The following is a 21,162-nucleotide window of genomic DNA, read 5'->3' as shown; positions in this document are numbered from 1 at the left end:
ACCTTTTCCCACCTTGGCTTCTCTTTTCTTTGGCATCATTCCACGAGTCCATGGGGCCACACCCTGGTCCACCCTGAGCACAGGGCGGCCCCTTCCCAGGGACAGGGGCTTCTCTGGGGCAGGGATGCGTGTCCCCCCACAGTCCACTCCTCTGCAGGCCCTGTGGCACCTCCACCCGCCCCGCATACACACACAAGGAAGCACCACTTGCCCTCAGAATGCACCCAAGTGGGCTTGCTGAACATCCCCGCAGGAATGGGGCACAGAGGCCTCCCTGAAGCAGCAGGGACATGGGCCTCCAGCGAGCTGGGCAACCCTGCAGGGAAGCACCGGGTCTGGTGGCGGGGGGGCTTCCATGGGGCAGAGGTCCTCCCAAGTCACAGTCCCATCGCTCAGGGGTGACGAGCCCTTGGGCTCATGCCAGCCGCTGGTCCACAGCGCTCCTTGGGGAAAGCCGTGCAGTGTTCTCCTTCCATAGGACGTGGGCCTCTGCAGGCTGGGCGCTCTGGATGGGCACTCGTTTGGTCTGGAGAAAGGACCCTGAGCAGCCCTGCCGCTGGGAATCACTTCCGAAGACTAATGTGAGCCGAAAGCCAGTTTCCTAATGAAAACAGGCAAACTTCAACCCTCTCCAGAAATAATCCTAGAGATTTAACTGTGATTAGTGTCATTCGATGTTAGGTTCCGAGGGGGTGCGGCTTAAAAGTATTAGTCCATATCTGTGTTGCTTGTACTAGGAAGGAAGGAAGGAAGGAAGGAATGAAGGAAGGAAGGAAGGAGAGAGGGAGAGAGGAAAACAGAAGGAAGGAAAAGAAAAAAAAAGATGAAGACCGAAAGAAAAAGTCATCCAGAAACTTACAATGTGACCCACGGGGAAGGCAAATGTGGCAGCCTCCAGGAGAGCTGCTTTAGGGAGAAGGTCCGTGTGGACGTGGGAGGCACCCCTGTGAAAGGCCACCTGGGGCTCAGGCAACAACCAGGGGTACGGAGGGGAGGCACACACCTACGAACAACAGCCGCAGAAGGATGGAAAAGCCAAAGTTACTCCGTAGCTGCTTAAAATACTTAGATTATAGTTAAAATTATTCTTAACGAATTGAAATTCTGTGAAATAAGGAGAATGTGAGAGAGACACAGAGAGAAAGAGAGAAGCCAGAGTAATTTTTCTTTAAGTAGAGTTTCAGAGAACAAAGATGAGAGCATTTCTCAGCAGCGGTAAGTTCCAGGACGTATAATCAGTAAACGTGAAAACTCCAAGGGGAGGGTGGGTGCTGCCCCCAGTCACTGCAGGGGATGGACTGAAGTCTAGCATGGACAGCACTTAGAAAGCATTTCTAATCAGGTCCAGGGATGCCTTCTCCAAATATTAGTATTCTCTTTCCCAGGGGAGATAAAACGACCTTTTAAGCTTAGAAAACACTGGGGAAGGGATTCAAAAGCAACTACACTGTGCTTCACAGTGAGGACATTTTTCTTAAAGGAAAGTGAAGACACAAGTTAAAGCATCCAATGCAAATCCAGCTGAGGAACAATGAGGAAACCAGCTGGCTGAATTTCACCTCCTCAGTGTGGACTTCGGCTCTGTGTGTCCAAGCAGAGCGGCCTCACACAGCAGGCAAGCCACGCAGGAGAGGCAACATGGACTCCCCCCTGGAAAGACCCAGAACACCATTCAGGTGCGACCTCTCCGACCTCCCGGAGACCCCCTGCCATTTAAATTGGAATTTTAGTAGAGTAGCTTCTGAAAATCTGGGTATGTGAGAATATTTTCAATACAACAATACTCTTGACTAAACGTGGGATTTCCCCCAACGCTTTCTGAAATTGTTTCTTTCAACTGGATAGGATAAAAACACGTGTGCTAATAAGTCTGTGTTCCTCACTGCCCGCGCTGCGTACGTTCACCGATCTGAAGGTTCACTGTGCAATAAGAACGTGTCTTACGGTCCATGTCGGTCAGGGGTGTCCGATGAGCAGTTTCAATCTTGTTCTTTCTTCCAAAAATTATTCAACCAACTGCCATGTATTATTTATCAGGTGTTTATGAGTAATTTCTCCTGCTTTTTTCCTTTCGGGGACCTCTATGAATACATGACGGCACTCTGAAATGCTTAGCAGTGATCAATGCTCAGAAGCACAGGGATCATTGACAACCTCACTTCCCTGCTTTCTCAAGGTACATCTTGAAATGCTGTTGCCTCCGTGCAGGGAGAGGTGGGAGGGGGCGGAGGGGAGGGCAGCACTGAGAGAGACAGAACACAAGGCACCAGAACCTCCTCACCGGACCCGGAGGCAGCAAATGACAGCTGGGTACTTGGGGCACACTTCAATATGTACATCGATGGGCTGCGAAAACCAGTTCTACACGTCAGTAATGCTCTGGGAAGGGGCTGATTGCCATACACTAGTTCTATCAGGAGACAGAAAATAAAAAGTTACTTCTCCTTCAATGTCAGTTCTTTCGAACCTTCCTATAACACGGGGGAAAAAAAAGTTGGTTTCAATTATATTTCAAAGTATTTTTAATACTTTCCCTCATTGGTGTTATGAATGTTCATGATCTTTCCTTGTAGGGATAAGAGAGGCTGAGGAGGATATCCAAATGGTGAACAAGTGGTGGTTTTACAGATGGCTCTTCAGGATGTTACTATGGACCGGACAGGTAGGCTTCCGGGCCAACCACGTGACAAGGAGCTCCCTGGAATGCTAGGAAATCCAGAGGTGAGAATATGGCGGCTAGCCCTGCAGCATTGCGCAGAATGCTGGACCCTTCATCATGTCTGAGCCTCTGGTCTTTAAGCTCAACTCCACCAGGGACAACACAAGAACTGCATCAAGACCAACAGAGGGATGAGTGTGTCACACCTCATACCATCACCTCTGTAGACCCAAGCCAGGGTGAATCCCTGCCCTTGCCCAGGTGAGAACCATCCGAGGTCCAAACACACAAGTTGCTTCCAAGGATTCCACAGAATTATCCAGGTTGGGAAGATGGGAGATCCATGGTGAATAACTATACAGCCACATTCATATCCTTCATTTTATCAAATACTATGGACCTAACACTCCTTGTGGAAGGAGGGGGACTCTCAACGGAAGTGTCTATTTTCTTGAATTAAAACATCACGAAGATTTATGCTCAAGAGCAGGAAGACATTCCTATTTCTAAAGACTCCTTCCTATGTGGGTGGTACATTTATTAAAAAGCTCACGAAAACAACGGACTTGTTAGAAAAATGGACTGAACACAATAAAAACAAAACAAAACAAAACTTCACGCCATGGCTCATTCAACAACGATCAAGCACTTAGACCAGGTTTTCACGACATCATATTTAGATTTTTGTTGCTTTTAAGGATGTCTGTTTTTGGCAGCAATGGGACACTCGTGGCTTGAAATGCACTTGAAATGTATCCAAACTTCATCTCTGAAGTCTTGGAAACATGGGCAGTCATGGAGGACAGGCCTTGAGAAACTGGGGGATTACAAGAAGCTAAAAATATAACAGCTATTAGTACTCATCGTAATTATTGAGATCTGTAAAGTAGGCGTTAGAATAGGTCTTCCCAGTGAGATGTGGGTTGAAGTACTTGTTTCTTTCCTCTAGGATCAAGTTGTTTTTGTTAAATGCCTGTAAAAAGTAAAGTAATAATAAAAAGAAAGATTTAAGAATACTCCACAAGCAGTATTTCGGAAAGATAACATAATGAGGGGACGATTATGTTGAACTTGAACTCCCTTCTGAGGCTCCATTGTTCTAAAATGATTTCTCACTTACTTGCTTCCTCCCCTTATTTGCCTTCCTGAGGACCTGCCTCATGACCAGAATGAGGTTGGCAATTTTTGATATATAGATCTTGAGAAATCTAAACCTTCAACAAACCTAAAACTCTAGTGATTTCAAATCAACAGACACTTTGAATGTTATGTAACTGAGTAGAATTTAAGCGGCTTTCTGATTATCACAGACAGATACATTGATAAGAGATTTTGAAGGAGCTTATTTAAGTAAATGCATGAAATTTCAAATGGCTTGATTTCTTTTCATTTTCTACAGTTAGCAGGTGAGCAAGCGATGAGAAAACAGCCATTCTAAGTTGCTGCCTGGGCATTTTGCAGCCTGACAAGCCCATTCAGACCCAGAGTCTGAACATTTACCTAAGGACCCCAGTTTAGTGTTTCCACATAAGTTCCTGTTTTGCTTTTCCTGGGGCACCTTTTTTTTAATTTATTTTTTAATTTAAATTCAATTAGCCAACATATAGTACATCACTAGTTTCAGATGTAGTGTTCAATGATTCATCAGTTGCATATAACACCCAGTGCTCATCACATCATGTGCCCTCCTTAATGCTCATCACCCGGTTACCCCATCCCCCACCCACCTCCCCTTCCGCAACCAGTCAGAATGGTTAAAATTAACAAGGCAGGAAACGACAAATGTTGGCGAGGATGTGGAGAAAGGGGAGCCATCTTACACAGTTGGTGGGAATGCAAGCTGGTGCAACCACTCTGGAAAACAGTATGGAGATTCCTCAGGACATTAAAAATAGAGCTATCCTGGGACACCTTTTAAAATAACCACTTAGAGGGGCGCCTGGGTGGCTCAGTTAGTTGAGTGTTTGACTCTTGATTTCAGCTCAGGTCATGATCTCAGGGACTTGAGATGGACTCAGCGGGGAGTCTGCTTGAGATTCTCTCCCTCTCCCTCTGCCCCTCCCCTCCGCTCACTCACCCTCTAAATAAATAAATATCTTTAATAAAATTAAAAAATAAAATAGCCACTTAAGAGCTGAGCCTGTAAAACGTGAGTGATGTCTGCCCGAACCACCTTATAAGTAACAGGTGTGCTACCCTCTCTCTGTCTCCTGCTCACTGCTGACCAGGGATGGAAGACTGCCCTTCCCCAGGCTCACGGGCATGGGTAAGTAATAATCCTTGGGACCTGACTTCCTTTGAGTGAGTGTACTGAAACTGTGCCTTCAGTTAAAACAATCCCGGGGTTTCTCTTCCCCCAAAGGAGGAGCTCGGGTGCTGAGGGAGCTGCCTGCTGATCCCATGTGGCCTGTACCTTCTCATTCAGCAGGCCATAATATGCACATTATTGGGGGGCCCAGCTATGGACCCCCCAACACAGGCTACTGTAGCCACTTCTGACACGGATTGTCTTTCCTTATTATGTCATTAAAGTCACCTACACTTTCAAATTGCAAACTATTTAATATTTACCCTCAATATTAAAAGAACTGATAAAGATGTCAGATGGTTGGCAGAGGCCAACTGTCCAGGACTGGTCTGGGCAAGGTATCAGAAGAAAGTTCCAGAAGGATCATTAGAGACTAGGCAGCAGTCAGTGCCCTCAGAGCCCTCTGCCCTCCTAGCAGTGAAACTTCTTATTATCTTGGGTGGTTCCTGGATCTCAAGTGAGATCAGAAGACCAGCTAAATTCTCTTGAGACATTTAAAGTAACACACAAGTCAATAGGTTGGAATCACATTTAGAGGAGCCCCATTCTTGGATTCTGAAGGCTTGTTTGAAAGGTTCTTGCTCATAAAAGGAGCTCACGTTCCTCCTCATACTCTGGGAGCTCAGTGCTGAGAGGGTGTGAGGGGAGTGTTATTAGTGCCTGGGGCTTCATTCCCTGGCCCTAGCAGGTGATTAGCATCAGGTGCTGGTGGGTTCTGGATCCTGGTGTAAGCAAGACGCATGGGTAAAAGCCAACTGGCTCTGTCTCTGTCCAAGTAAACAAGAGAGGACACTGTGGTCCCCAGGACACAAGACCTCCCAACCACCTGAAGTTGTAAGGGCTGAAGACGTTCCATATTCCCACATGGGAAGGAAATCAAATTTCAAAGGAAACCATCATAGCAGAGAGAGCATCAAAATGCTCCCTGGGAATGTTACGGGGAACCACTAATTTAAGAGGAATATCAAAACGAGAACGTCCTTCATTCATGTGGGTGGCAGGGCATGTGGGGTGAAGTCAAAAAGAGCCCTGTGTGTCCTTCCAGCCATACCCCGACTCCTGCATGTTATCCCATTTAGTCCTCACAACGGAGATATGACAGTACACATTGCTATACCCATTCTAAAGATGAAGAAACCGAGGTTCAACGAATTAACTGACTTGTATTCTAAACCCTGACACACAATGCCTCAGCTGGTGACTCATGGACTCAGGTCTGCCTGGTCCAGAGCTGATGTCCTTTCCACTCCTTCTTCCTCAGAACGAGGAGACTGGCCACTGACTCTCTATTTCTGGGGCGAACACTGAATTAATCACCCACTGAGAAAATTTAACAGAACACTTCGTCCCACACCAGTCACATAATAGCATGCAAAGCTGAAGAGCCTTCATTATGCATAAAATTTATTTGAAGATAGTTTTTATCATAATGTAACAATTTTTCTCAGGATGCCATCCTGGGGATTGGAGGCAGAGCTGGACATCGGCCAATGACCCAATTATTTTCTGGCATTTTAACCGTTGCTGTTTCCAAGTCCTATTTTTACCCTACTTCCCCATAGAAGGCGCCATCTTTTTTGTAGGCAAAGCAAAGCTAAGACGGCAGCTCACCATGAGGGGCACCCGTTACCTTGCTCTCCACTCTTTCACTCAAGCCACCCCCCACCCCCGAGCTTGGCCAATGGCCCCCAGGGCCCTTCCTTGCACCTTCGTCTGCCGATCCCTTACCTTGATGGCTTCCACCGAGTCATACTTGTCCAGTTTGTTGATGTGGTTAGTTATGCTGGTGTTGAGCGGGGCGGGAGCTACAGGGTGGATGACGGTGGCATCGTGGGATTGCTGCTGGTACCGCTGACAGTAGGTGTAGACAAGCAGAGTAAGGAGGCAGCCCAGGATGGAGCTGCTCAGCCCCACGGCAATCATGTGGAACACATTGAACTCTGGGAAGACAGTATCAAAAGTGATGCTCCTTTGGAAAAGAACACACTACTCAACAGCTCAACGCACTTGGATGAAAAGAGCAAGACAAAATAAAAGGCCCGTGACCTTCCTTTGAAATGTCATGGCCACCAACACACTCCCCCACAGGGAGCACAGCATATTTTAAGTGAATGCTCTTACGGACTATAATGAGTCTTTAGGAGATCACCCTAATATACTAGCAGAAGCATTTTTTTCGTTTAAAGGATTGCACAAGTCTGTTCATCTGTTTCAAGTGCAGCATGATCTCTGGTCTAGGGGGTTCCTAGAGAACATTTTTTCCATGCTCCTTAACAGGTGGAGCATCCCTGCCTACAGCCTATATGAACAAAGTGAGAATGCATTTACTGCTTCCAATTATTGCTCAAAAGTACTTTGTTTTGGAGACCTGATGAAGAAAATTTTGCACCAAAGAAATAAAGCATTTGTGCCGAAGAAATAAAATATGATCTTTTAAATGGTTATGAAACAACCCTCTTTCACATATTTTTTTCTATTAAATAGCATCTTTGGGTTATTTTCCTTGAGTTACGAATACAAGATATTGAAAAAATGAGCAGACACGGATTTATGTCTATAATATGGGATTGGCTTGAGGGACATCAAGGTAACATAACAAAGATCTTTGTAATGTCTGAGAAACAACCACACAGAAAAATAGACGTTTATCATGTGTTGATAGAACACCACACAATGAAGGTTTCAAGCCTTTCAGGGAATAAAGACAACATCTGGGCAATGCTCATGAAGCTGGGCTTAGTGAAAATCGGGTGAAGCAGAACATGACCTTGCTTTTTCTACGCTGTGTTGGTGCTATGTGTAACCTGTCGCCTGTGGATTACTGGCCTTGTCCCTGCACACAGGACACATCCCGAGGACTGGCTTTCCCTCAGGGTGTCCCCTCCACATACCACCAGGGGGTGCAGTGCCACCCATGCTCTTCCCTGATCCATCCAGCACCCAAAGAGAACCACTGGAAATGCCTTCTCGGCACACTGCAGACACCAGGCAAATCGCAGAGCCACAGAGAGAGGCCCCCAGGCTCTCAGGGAGAGAAGGCCTACAAGCTTGTCCCTTGCACCCAGGCCCTGGGGTGTTTGCCCCTCAACCACCCTGGCTCCTGCCCGAATGTGCAGCAGAGGTGGGGTACCCTCACTGTCCCCACACCCTCACGTCTCCCTCTATGCCATGTCCCTTTGCTACTCCCGGATGCCGTGTTCCCGGGACCCCTGAGAGAGGGAGCGGCCTCCCCAGGTGAGTGGCCAGCATGCACAGAGGCTGGGTTCACTGTAAGCTGCAACCCCCTCGCTCCTACCCCATTCCTAATGCAGGCGTCCAAGTCTTCAGCACCAGACCCTGGATAAATCCCGGCAGATGTTACTAGAATATTCCACAAGCATCACCTGCTCCCTACATCCACCGGTTTTTCACTTCTTGATTCTTTGGTCCATGGTTTAACAAAAGGGAAGCAATTCATAAATCTCTGGCCTTTCCCGATTTTGTCTGAAGCCTCCAGAGCTGGACAGCCCCCCACGGGGGCCGGTTGGACAAAGCTTCCAGAGGGCATCCCAGCAGGCACCACCAGAAGTGTCCACCATCACACTGAAACTGTGCTCAAGGTAAGCGAGAGCAAGAGCAGATCTCACGCGTGCTGTCACTGTTTTATACTTTAGTCGTTTTGACTCCCCAGGGTCAACGCCATCTACTGATAAAAGTACTTTCTGCTGCACTGATAACATTTTATTATAACATGTGAAAGATTCATGATGCTCTCCATATGCAGATACTTTGTCATTAGTCAAATGGATCACGTGTGCAGGTGCCCGGGGAGGCTGGGGCCAACTGACATCTTTATGAGGATTAATGAGGATTATCTAGTCTTTGTGTCTCATGAAACTAAAACTAAAAATAATAATAAATTGAAAATTTTCAATAGGCCTACATTTTTATGCATAGGGAAAAATAGTGTATAATAAATCTCTTCTGAATTTGCTTAATGTGGCTCTTTGCTTGGAATATGCTTTTTTTTTTTTTTTCTGTTGTTTTTGGTCAGAAAAGCTGAAATAGAAACCACCTACCCAGTTCACTCAACTGGATGATTTCCTGTACAAAATTTGATTGATTTCTCTTCAAATGGGAAAAAAAAAAGACATCTTGTTGTCTCCCTAAACACCCCAAAATACTTTGCTAGGTGATTTTTTTTACCCATCAGCCCTACAATCAGATCCATATGACCTCTGACTTGCCTATCCTGGTGTGTCAATGTTAGCAGCCTAAAGATCTAAAAATATCAGTTGTGAATATTACAGAGTAAGGAATGTCTCTATGATCTAATCAATAGCATGTCAAGGCTTGATTTGGGATTGGGTAGCCAATTAGCCCATCTGACTCAGACACACAGAAGCAGCATTTTAGGATGGGAATGGATGTTGCACCATGTTCTCCCAGAAGTTCAAGGCCTTTGAAGGTCTCCTATATTCTAACCCAGAGAAGGCTGGCTGGGGAAAATGGTTTTTGAATCTCTGGTGGGCATGGAGGACCAGTCAACTCTGCAGAGGTATCAGCTGGGTGACCCGAAGTTCTATCTTGGCCTCCCATAGGACAGGGGTGCTCCTTAAAAACTCTGCTTCTCTTTGGACCTACGCTGCCTCCGAGGGCAGCAGGTGTCCCTGGACCCTGGGTGTTGTCCAAAACTGTCTCCTGACCAGGGCTGCCCCAGACACAATCCTCCCAGATACCCACTGCCAGGATCCTTCTCCCGTGGTACTCTCAGCTCCCACTGCCTGGATCCCATCTGTGACTCCAGTGCTGACTACCTGTGTGAACTTTGGCCAGTGGCCTCATCCCTCTGACTCTTACCAACCTTAATGCAGATGACAGTGCATGGCTGCAATTCACAAAACCAGAATCTCTGGAAACGGATTTTTCATCACTCACCTGGCAGCAAAGCATGACCTGACCCGACCCTTTTGCTGCAGAACTAGAAAGAACTGCAGGAGAAGCATTGGCATCTTCACTTTGCCCACACTTCACAAAGCATCATGAAAGAGACTGGTTACAGAATGTAGCCCTGGGCACTGCAGAGTGTTACATAATAGACATCATATGCCCCATACGACCCATCTGAAATCTGAAAAATGCTAAATTCTAAAACCCTCCTGTATTTCCAAAGGTTTTACATTAAGGAACTGTGAGCCGAGGCGCCTACGTGAACGCTCTTTGTGAGGATCAAATAGGATACTTCTTGCCATTTAATATGGTGGTGCAGAGTGACTGATTTAAAAATATTAACGGACACTTACAGCTTTGATTATTTTTATGGGAACTAGTGTCTATTCATCTTCCAGTGGATCCCAAGTCAGTGACTGCCAGTCTGTGAGCTCTCTGAACCAATGTAGGTCAGACACCAGACACTGAATGTCTCAGGCACTGGGGTCTTTTATGATATGACTGCTGGTTCCAGAAGGGCTGGGGCTATTGGTGTCCCCATGGTCAACTCAGTGTCCCTCACAGAGCTCATGGATCGGGTGCTCCGCAAAGATTAATAAATGAACAGATTAACAACTAACTAAACAGATAGAATGCAACAAATAGTAAGCTCTTAATTAATGTAGTTAATAACAGTATGTACATTCCTAAAACACACCCACGAAGCTCTGGATTCTGATTGAAAATAGACAAAGACCAGAGCCTCTGGCTGAGCTTCTGGGACTCTGCTGGTGGACTGGATTATGGCAGGAATGGATATTTATAGGTCACCAGCCACATGGATGAATCTGTGGTCTTGGTGTGGATACTGGCTCTGATTACCAAAGGTGGACAGAGGATGGGCTTTGACCAGTGGATAGTCAGCCCCTCCTGTCCAGACAAGGTAAACATAGACAGTCAAGTCCAAATTTAGCATGAACTGGAACCAGAGAATGTGAGTTTTGTCATTCAGATTTGCAGAAAGTTTAAAAACCACCTCTAGAGATGTAGGTATAACCTTATGCCCCATTACAATGTTGTCACTCCAGCAGTCTGCATGTTAGAGGCTGGCTGCCATGTATCTGCACTATAAATATAAAGGAAATGCTTGAATTGAGTTTTTTACTCATAAGAAATTTAACTATATCTAATATCAAGATCACTGGTTCATAAAGCTTATTAGCATCCACCTAAAGAAATCACCCGAAAAGCTTATTAAGCCACAGAGTGCTGGGCCCCACTCAGAGAGGTTTTGATCCTACAGGTTGAGGCAGGGCCTGAGAATATGCACTCCTACCACCTCCCACAGTGATGCTGATGAGCTGGTAGATATTGCACCTGAGAACCACTCATCCAAATGTAAATATTGACTACTTGCATTCATACTAACCAAAGTATAAGGTGTTTAGATCAAGAGTTTCTCCAGTCTGTTCTTCTTGGGCCAAACATCACATGAAACATATGGGAAAAGAAATGATGGGAAAATATCAGAAATTAATTAAAAATTAGTTAAAAAGAGGAACTTACCCCCACACCGTTTCTCTTCTACACTACTGGATCTCGCCACAGATACTTCTGGAAAAAAAATTAAATCACGATGTGTAAAGGGTGTTGGGAAGAAAGAGCACATCAATGAGTCACAGAATGTCTAATGATTTCGTGTTTTATGTGAGTCAAAGTTCCAAAAGCCTGATTACTTATTAAAAAAAAAAATTGCATGTTTCTTTGTTTTAACCAACCTCAGATGTATTTGGTCAAGGTCATCTGGATTAAGAAGGAGTGAGTTTCATTATCACGGAAAGAAAAGGCTATGGTCCTCTGGGTTGAAACCAGGGCACTAATTTCAAAATAAGGCCAGAGTATGTGCTGATTTTCTGTTACCAAATATTCTGCCAGGTGTGCACCCCACAGTATTTGCCTGGGTGTTCCTGCCTCTGAACAAAGCAGTGTTGTCAAATTCCCTGCAGAGGGGACCAATCCACTACAGCTCCAAGGAAATCGCCATAAAGTCAAATAAAGCCCCCATTCAGCACCCACTCATGCTCTTTGCCATGACACATATTATATACCCAAGTAAAATGCCAACGAGAGAACAGATCCTAGGGATGGTTTAACCCACAGGGATCAAACACCATTTCAGGAGACCAGAGACATTATTCTTTCCTGCACTGATTTTTCAGTGGGTAACAAGAATTAGCAATATGTCTGTGGTCAAAAAGGAAAACAATACAATAAATACTTGCAGTTCTATACCTTACATGATGGAAGCACCTTATAAGGCTAAAGCTAATAATTTTCTCTAAAATGTGGTTACTTTTTCCATACGTGGAAGAAAACAAGGTAAATACCTATTATTACCTTGTAGGAGGTTGGTCTCTGCTTTGGTCTACATCACTGCTCTAGAGTCCACAGTGGACATAGACAAAATGACTTGGAAATATCTAACACCATGCCTACATATGACAGATGACTTGCTATCATCAATAACTGAACATCAATTCACATGGAAAAGCCTATAGCCCAAGGGCCAGCCAGTCTCTTCTCCAAGATGAGAGCCATGGAAGGTTTCCATCTTCCCAAGTAAACCAAGGTTGCATAAAGAATTGGCCTTTTTTCTCCGTACAAACACATGCACACAGCACTGCAAAGGCATTTAGCCTAATGTTAAAATAACAGGATAATCTATTTTGATTTTTTTGAGCAAAATCGTCTCACCGTGTTATAGTCAGTAAATTGTAGGAGATACTGTGTTAGAAAAAAAATTCTTAACACGCATGGCCCAAATTCAAGCCTAAACCTACAGTTATCTGTAAATCTACTAATTACCTTGAAACCAGAAGAGTTGATAGAATCATCTCTGTTCCACCAAACAAGACCTCAAATGACAGATAAAACTCCCACCTATGACTCATTTCCTCTCTAAATGATGGAAATGATTTGGTTCACACTGACAAGCCTCCCTGCCCTTACCTGGGATGAAATTGGCATCAAAAACACACGGCTGGCTCTCGGTGGTGTTTCCAGAACACTGGCTACCCACAGGGAACAGAAGGATGCATTGGCGGGCACGGACCTGCACTCCAGACACGTCGCACTCAGACCAGTCTGACCACTCAGACCAGCTCTCTGCAATGACCGGAAGACAGGACATGTGACAACAATGCCCCTGAGATCAACCCACCTGGAAGCACCACAGGTCACACACGTGACTTTAAATTTCCATATTACATTTTTTTTTTTAAGATTTTATTTATTTATTTGACAGAGAGAGGCACAGCGAGAAAGGGAACACAAGCAGGGGGAGTGGGAGAGGGAGAAGCAGGCTTCCCGCCGAGCAGGGAGCCCGATGAGGGGCTCGATCCCAGGACCTGGAATCATGACCTGAGCCGAAGGCAGATGCTTAACGACTGAGCCACCCAGGCGCCCCTTCATATTACATTTGTAATCGGGCTGTGTATAAATAAGATGGACATGTATCCTCTGAGCATCCCAGTAAATAAATTACACATGGGCTGGAATAAAAGAGCTTGTAGACCTTTGAGCAAAAGCGCTTTTCTAAAATCCATGTTATTTCAATGTTTTAAAGTCATTGGAATTGGACACACAATACACTAATTCATGAGGTCCAGCTGTGCAGAGACGGTCTGTGGTCAGGGGAGAGAAATCTTTAGTGCAGACCCCATTTCCCACAGGGCAATGCCCCTCCGTGAAGAGCAGTCCTCAAACCCTTTCCTGCCAAAATTCCTACAGGCCTCAGAGCTCGGGCGAGAGAAAGGACGGTGCGTGAACGAGAGAGACCAGGTCGCTGAGAGGGGCTTGCAGCTATTATGAGCACCTTCCCTTCTGCTACAAACACAGTCCTGCAGTCGATGTACCAATGTCAGGCAGTACCTGACATAGAATTTATTTTATCCCAGGTTTATTGCTGCCTATGTGCCTAAGATCAGGGCACGAGTCTGGGGTTAAGGCCCAGAGCTGAGTGATCTAAGGACACGTCACCCTGAAGTGGAAAATTTGTTAGGATTCGTTAACTTCACCCAGGCTTACGGACGTGTGAAAAGAAAACAACACTCGTATTTTAAGTAAGGAGGTCAAAAAAATGTGCTCTCAGTATTATCTGGAAATACTGAACAAATTAAAAAGGTATTTTTTAATGCAGTTTGATTTTTCCTTCTTCTTAAATTTCAGCATCATCTCTGCATTACAGGGAAAATCTGGAAATCAAACATGTGCCTGGATCCACAGTAAAGAGGTTACATTTTTCCTTAAAAACGTGTAAAGTGGGCGATGTCCAAGAGGTTACTGCTTATGTTCTCCTCTAGGATTTTGATGGATTCCTGTCTCACATTGAGGTCTTTCATCCACTTTGAGAGAGGTTGTGGAGAAAGGGGAACCCTCTTACACTGTTGGTGGGAATGCAAGTTGGTACAGCCACTTCGGAAGACAGTGTGGAGGTTCCGCAAAAATTTAAAAATAGAGCTACCCTATGACCCAGCAATTGCACTCCTGGGTATTTACCCCAAAGACACAGATGTAGTGAAAAGAAGGGCCATATGCACCCCAATGTTCATAGCAGCAATGTCCACAATAGCCAAACTGTGGAAAGAGCCGAGATGCCCTTCAACAGATGAATGGATAAAGAAGATGGGGTCCATATATACAATGGAATATTACTCAGCCATCAGAAAGGATGAATACCCAACTTTTACGTCAACATAGATGGGACTGGAGGAGATTATGTTAAGTGAAATAAGTCAAGCAGAGAAAGTCAATTATCATATGGTTTCACTTATTTGTGGAACGTAAGGAATAACATGGAGGACATTAGGAGAAGGAAGGGGGGGGAGGGGAATTGGAGGGAGAGATGAACCATGAGAGACTATGGACCTGAGAAACAAACAGGGTTTTAGAGGGGAGGGGAGAGGGGGGATTGGTTAGCCCGGTGATGGGTATTAAGAAGGGCACGTACTGCATGGAGCACTGGGTGTTATACGAAAACAATGGATCGTGGATCACTACATCAAAAACCAATGATGTATTGTGTGGTGACTAACATAACATAATAAAATTAAAAAAAAAAAAACGTGTAAAGTACGAGGTTTGGGGATGACTGTGAGAATCTGGTTTCTAGGCACTTTTCAATATAAATGGAACCTTCCAGAAAGATCTGCAGGAGCAAGTAAAACAATTAAAAGTATGGGTGTTTCAATGTCAAAGTTAGACTCAGAAGAGGGTGTCTCATTTCCATTCCAAGCGGCCTCCACACATCAGGACAAAACAGATTATTGGACGAGGATGCTGCCGCAGCGTACCCACTGAGCATCTGTGTTAGCCAGACTCGGAGCTTGGATCCCCCCGACTCCTGGACCAGAGGCCAAGTCCTTCACAAGGGCTCTCCTTGCTCCCCAACCTGGTTTTCAGATCCCATTACCAGGTTAAACCTTTTAATAATGCACTGTGATGACCCGTGTCTGTTACTAGTTGAGAAACTATGGCACGGTGAGAACTGTTTTTTCTCCTGTGGAACAATGTGCTATGACATCACTGCAAGGATAATAGTGCGGGATTGAGGTGTTCCCTTCTTTCGCTGTTTGCTCTCATGGGGTCTCATCACTTTCACCGTTCGCAAATCAAGGGAGGGAAGGGGCGGGTTGAGCCCCGAGTCGGGCAATCAGGCAGGCCGCTTACCCGGGCAGGGCTGCGTGTTGCAGAGCGCCTCCTCCGTGTGCAGCCCCAGGCAGATGTCTCCTCCGTAGGCTGGGGCTGGGTTTGTGCACGAGCGGGTCCTCATGTAGTGCCCACCGCCACACGTGGCCGAGCATTTTGACCACGGAGACCAGCAAGACCAGACGCCATCCACTGGGAAGGGACACAAAGTCACAACACTTCTGAAATCCCGGTCTGACCAATCTGATGCGGCCGCGGATGGAACGTGCCTTGCAGGAAGGCATTGGTGCGCCCCCTGGCCGCTCACGGGGCTGTCTGGGCTCGTCCTCCTGCTGAGGAAACCAGTTTTGCATATTTCTCCCTATGCTTTCTCAGTGCCTCTTACTTGTTCTTTCAGACAATATTTCTAAACCTGTAACAGGCAAGCATGAAGAAAGCCGAGTGCTACGTATGTAATACAAAGTCCCAGTCCCCGGGGAGGACCACGAGCCACGTTCTGTAGTCATTCACGTGAAGGCCTGCTAGCTCTCTCTCACTTTGCTAACCACAGAAGCTACCTAGAGCCAAGGATCAGCAGCTGCAGTCACGGGCTTCCTTCCTACCTGGATTACAATGTGCTCGACGACGGGGGGTTTTGAGAAAAGCTAACAGGTTCTGGAGGAACCGTGAAGGGTGCTCCGGAGACCAAGGTGCCAAACCACCAAACCGAGCATGAACCGCATTGACTTGGCAGTGCGTTTATAGGAAGGACTAAGGAGACGAATCCCAATATCCACAGCCAGATGATTATGGAGGAGAGTTTTACAATGTGGACATGAGGCATGACTGGTTCCGTGACTGTTGGTAACCCAGAGCATGTCCCTCATTTGCCCCAATCCGGGCTCCTGATACCTGCACACGGGCCTCCTGAGCGCTGGCATCGGCGGCCCGCCCAGATGTAGGACCTCGGTGCTCGTCCTGCGTCAGCTGATGTTGCTAAAACTGGCCTGTCACGCTGGCTGCAGTGGTCCCTGATACTGTCATATCCGACCTGTTATTTATCTAACTCCTGAATGGTGCTCCCTCTTGCTAGCCAGCCCCAGAGCAAAGCTGCAGGACTCTGTCGACCCAGCATTAGACTCATCAAAAATGGGCAAGAATAGCCATCACCACAGCTAGTGACAATAAAAACCCGATGAGAGACTCACTATCACCATATGTACATAGTTGCACAGTTTATTTTCTCTGTATCCTACATACAAAGAAAACAGAATGGGGCACCTGGGTGGCTCAGTCGGTTAAGAGCTGCCTTCAGCTCAAGTCATGATCTCAGGTCCTGGGATCGAGCCCCATGTGGGGCTCTGCACTCAGTGGGGAGTCTGCTTGTCCCTCTGCCCTTCCCCCTGTTTGTGCTCGCTCTCTCTCTCTCTCTCGCAAATAAATAAATAAAATCTTAAAAAAAAAAACAAAACCCAGAAGCAATCATGAGAAGCAATGCCAAAGCTGTTCACGGTTGTTTGGGGTAGAATCACATCGTTTGCATTTTAATACACCCAGCATGATTTAACGCATCTTTGGGGAGTAATATTTTTCTTTAGATATAAGCATAGGTAAAAAGATAGTATTTTTGAGAAACATGAGCAGGAATTTCATTTTTATGATATTTTTTATCTGCAAAAAAGTAAAAACAAAACAGAAACAAAACACTTGAACCCCATGTTAAAGTGGGTTTGTGACCTAACTGGAACTTTGTGATTCCGAAGTTTATACGTTTTCCCTAATAGGCAGTAAGGTGGATCGGGAAGTAAGGGGGAACCAGTCAGTTATCTGCCACTGGTAGGAGGCAGAATTGTGCAAGTTCCAAAAATCCTCTTCCGCATCTATTCTTACTGGGGGGATGCTTGCTGCCAGTTTTTCTCTGTCTGTAACCTGAGCTGAAGCTTGGTCTCTAGTGTGTATGTTTGCACACCCAAGAAGAAGGTGCCCATACGTCATAGTGCCTTAGAATAACAGGTGTCAAATGTGTCTGAGTGTGGGTGTCTGAATGTGCCAAGATGGGTGTCTGAATGTGCACAAGATGATCTGGAGCTCAGAAGGGTCTAGTGCCTCATCTAGACGGTGCTGGAACCTGACTTAGATAGAACCAACCACGGGATCTGCGGATTCTTCACTTTTGTATCTCATGGTAGACTTGCAGACCGGTGGCCAACAGGTATGTTTAACAATGCTCAACATCACTAATTATCCATGAAATGCAATTCGAAACCACAATGAGACATCACTTTACACCTGCCAGGATGGAGGTTATAAAAAGAAAAACAATAGGGAACAATAGATAAAAATGTTGGTGAGGATTTGGAGAAATCGGAACCTTTGCCCACTGCTGGGGCAAATGCAAACTGGTGCAGTTGCTAGGGAAAGCACTATGGTGCTTCTTGAAAAAATTAAGAACAGAACTACTGTATGATCCAGCTATCCCACTTCTGGATACAGATATCCAAAAGAATTGAAATCAAGATCTCAAAAAGATATCTACACTCCCATGTCCGTTGCAGTATTACTCACAAAAGCCCACATAGCCTTCTGTGCAACACTGTGTCTCTAGGTTACAGTCCTGTCTTGTGCATGTAAAGTTTTGTTTACAGGGGCCCTTGGGTGGCTCAGTCCATTGAGCATCTGACTCTTGGCTTCGGCTCAGGTTATGATCTTGGGGTCATGAGATCCAGCTCCCTGTTGGGCTCCGAGCTCAGTGGGGAGTCTGCTTGGGATTCTCTCTCTCCCTCTCCCCCCGCCCCAAGTAAATAAATAAATAAATAAATAAATAGAGATTTGTTAACAGGGTGGCTCTCATGTTAAATTTTCTTACTACAATAAAACAAAAATTGATTTTTTCATTCATAATCATGTTATAATCATGCAGTCCTAACAGTCACACACCAGGAGGCTGATAAGCTGATGTCTAGAAACTATCTTTTGATATTTCAAATAGTATTCATTCTCATCCACATTTCAACTAACATTCCAAGTATTATCTCATCTAGTCTAATAAATGCTACCCACCCCATTCACAGCAACTGTCCTCTTGGTATCACAAAAAATTCCCCTGGCACAGAACTGTTTGTTGTTTAATAGAATGTAGTTCTTGTTCGAAATGCGAGCAGTTTGAGGGAGCATTTGGAATAGAACCCAGTTGCTAAAACATTCCCACTTGCAAGTTTCAACCATAAGCTCACAAATACCTCTACCAAGTTCAACAGCAACTTCATTGTCCTAAGGGATATACTCAACTGGGGAAAGAGATGCTTCCAGTCCAAAGGGAAATCAGAGGAAAATGCCAGCCACTTTACCCCATCAGGCAGTTGCCCTGTTCTGTAATCACCAGACACCCCAGACCAGTTCGACCCCACTCCTCACTTCCTGCCACCTCAACCTTGTGCTTCCATCACAGATCTCCACCTTCTCGGAGCACGGACTCTGGATGCAAGGGGGGCGGTGCTTTGGACTGGATAAAAAATGATAATGAGTATTGAAGTAACATTTCATATTAGGAAGACTAAAGTATTTCCAAAATAGAAATTACAGAGTATGAAAAAGCTTCACGCCATAGCCTTCACTGCTAGGGAGCCTGCAGAACCTGGTAGGGAAACAGGAACTTGGGAGCCAAGGAAAGAAAACAAATGTAGCCTCCATGTGAGGCACCTGAAGGCTTCCTAGCCGGCTGAGTAAACGATGCTGGGCTAACACAATCACCACACTAGTGGAAATAATAACCCACTCGGTATTGCTTCTTGTCCTCACCACCACCATGGGGGGTGCTCTAGAATGCGGGATGGAACCAGAGGGGTGAGGGAGCAGAGGCAATGCGTGGGGGGGGGGGGGCAGGACCAGCAGGCTGAGCCCAGGACCAGGCACCGTTTAGGGCTTCGCGTAACTCCGGCCACATCACTGCAATTCCTACGGGAATCTCTTCCTGGCCCAGAAAGACCAGTTCAGAGGAAAATCAGACAAATACGCAAAAGCTCAGATTCATGTTTCCTGCAAGGATCAAGGCAATTAATTGAAGGGAATTATTGCGGATCAAATGAAATTCATAGATTAGGTACACCTGATGGAAGAGGATGAGCGTTCCTATTCTGACTGACTACTCCACCTGCCACAGCAAAACAAGAATGACGGCCCCAGAATTACGATTACCAGCAATCTGAAGAGCAGAGCAAAACGGAATCATTAATGTCGGAGTGTCAGGCCCGTGTCAGGCATCCTGGGGGCTGTCGAGAGATACAAAGTCCTGCCTTCACAGTCCTCCGGGACATGGGTGTATGTGACACTGTTTCCCCAGAGGGGAAACACGTTATCTACAGGACACACACCCAAGTCATCATTTTCATTCAGAGTCTGTCCCTCCGCTAGACTGTCACTCAGTGTCCCTCCTGCCTCATATTATGGCTCCCATAATGTTACTTAAACTTGAATATTATTCAGTAACAAAGAACTACCTGTTGTCTCCACCTTCGTAGGCCAAGGTCTGGAATCCTTAGTTCTGAAAACAAACATGGATTGAAAAAGAGGAGTGAAGACTGCTATGAGGCATTCTTAATCTCAGGAAACAAACTGAGGGTTGCTGGAGTGGGGGGTGGGGTGGGAGGGATGGGGTGGCCGGGTGATAGACATTGGGGAGGGTGTGTGCTATGGTGAGTGCTGTGAATTGTGTGACTGAATCACAGACCTGTACCTCTGTGAATCACAGACAGACCTGTACCTCTGAAATAAATAATACATTATGTGTTAAAAACAAAAAAAGAAGACGATAGCAGGAAGGGAAAAATGGAGGGGGGAAATCAGAGGGGGAGGCGAACCATGAGAGACTATGGACTCTGAGAAACAAACTGAGGTTTCTAGAGGGAAGGGGGTGGGGGGATGGGTTAGCCCAGTGATGGGTATTAAAGAGGGCACGTACTGCATGGAGCACTGGGTGTTATGCGCAGACAATGAATCATGGAACACTACATCAAAAACTAATGATGTAATGTATGGTGACTAACATAACATAACAATAAAAAAAAAAAAAAGTGAAGGAAGACCAAGCACTGGGTTACTTGGTCTTCCTTCCTTCCTTCCTTCATTCAACTTTGTCAGCAAACATTTTTGGATCGCCCACTGTGCGCCATTCACAGGGTACACGTGGATGCAGTGATATGGTCCAGGTCAGAAAGGAACATAGAGTTCATGAGGAGGCATCCTAGGAATAGTGTCAACCCAGGATGGTCACTGGTGATTGCGTTAGTGACCAGATGTAGTAGCTACATCAGCCAAGGACCCATTGAGCTGGAGTCATGGCAGCTACCCCAATCAGGCCGCCCCTGAGCTGAGTCCCGAGGGACAGACAGGAATTGGCCAAAGAGAGGAGCAGGGATGGGGAGTGGGGGTGGGGGTCATTCCAAACACCAGGTACGGTGTTTTTAAAGGTACAGGAACCTGTGAGCACAGCATCTTTGTCAGTAGGTACAAATAAGTTTCCGAGTTCCTTAAGCAAGGAACTGGCTTGCGGCAGTGCTCAGTGAGTATTTGTTGGATGGGTGAATGGATGAATAGATGGATGGAT

General features: G+C 45.8%; 1 protein-coding gene across 1 annotated transcript in view; it reads right to left on the bottom strand.

Annotated features, from left to right (window-relative positions):
* Positions 1–3,232: 3,232 nt before the first annotated feature.
* The window catches only part of SEMA5A (semaphorin 5A), a 297,610-nt gene continuing 279,680 nt past the window's right edge, over positions 3,233–21,162 (bottom strand). Inside the window, 5 exon segments of the mRNA XM_021702499.1 lie at positions 3,233–3,632; positions 6,696–6,907; positions 11,442–11,489; positions 12,885–13,040; positions 15,603–15,773. Coding sequence (XP_021558174.1) covers positions 3,513–3,632; positions 6,696–6,907; positions 11,442–11,489; positions 12,885–13,040; positions 15,603–15,773 — 707 coding nt within the window. The 3' untranslated portion in view covers positions 3,233–3,512.

The sequence above is a fragment of the Neomonachus schauinslandi genome, chromosome 7 (genome assembly GCF_002201575.2).
Source record: "Neomonachus schauinslandi chromosome 7, ASM220157v2, whole genome shotgun sequence".
Taxonomy (NCBI): Eukaryota; Metazoa; Chordata; class Mammalia; order Carnivora; family Phocidae; genus Neomonachus; species Neomonachus schauinslandi.
The sequence above is the reverse complement of the archived record's forward strand: the minus strand, read 5'-3'. Positions and strand labels throughout refer to the sequence as shown.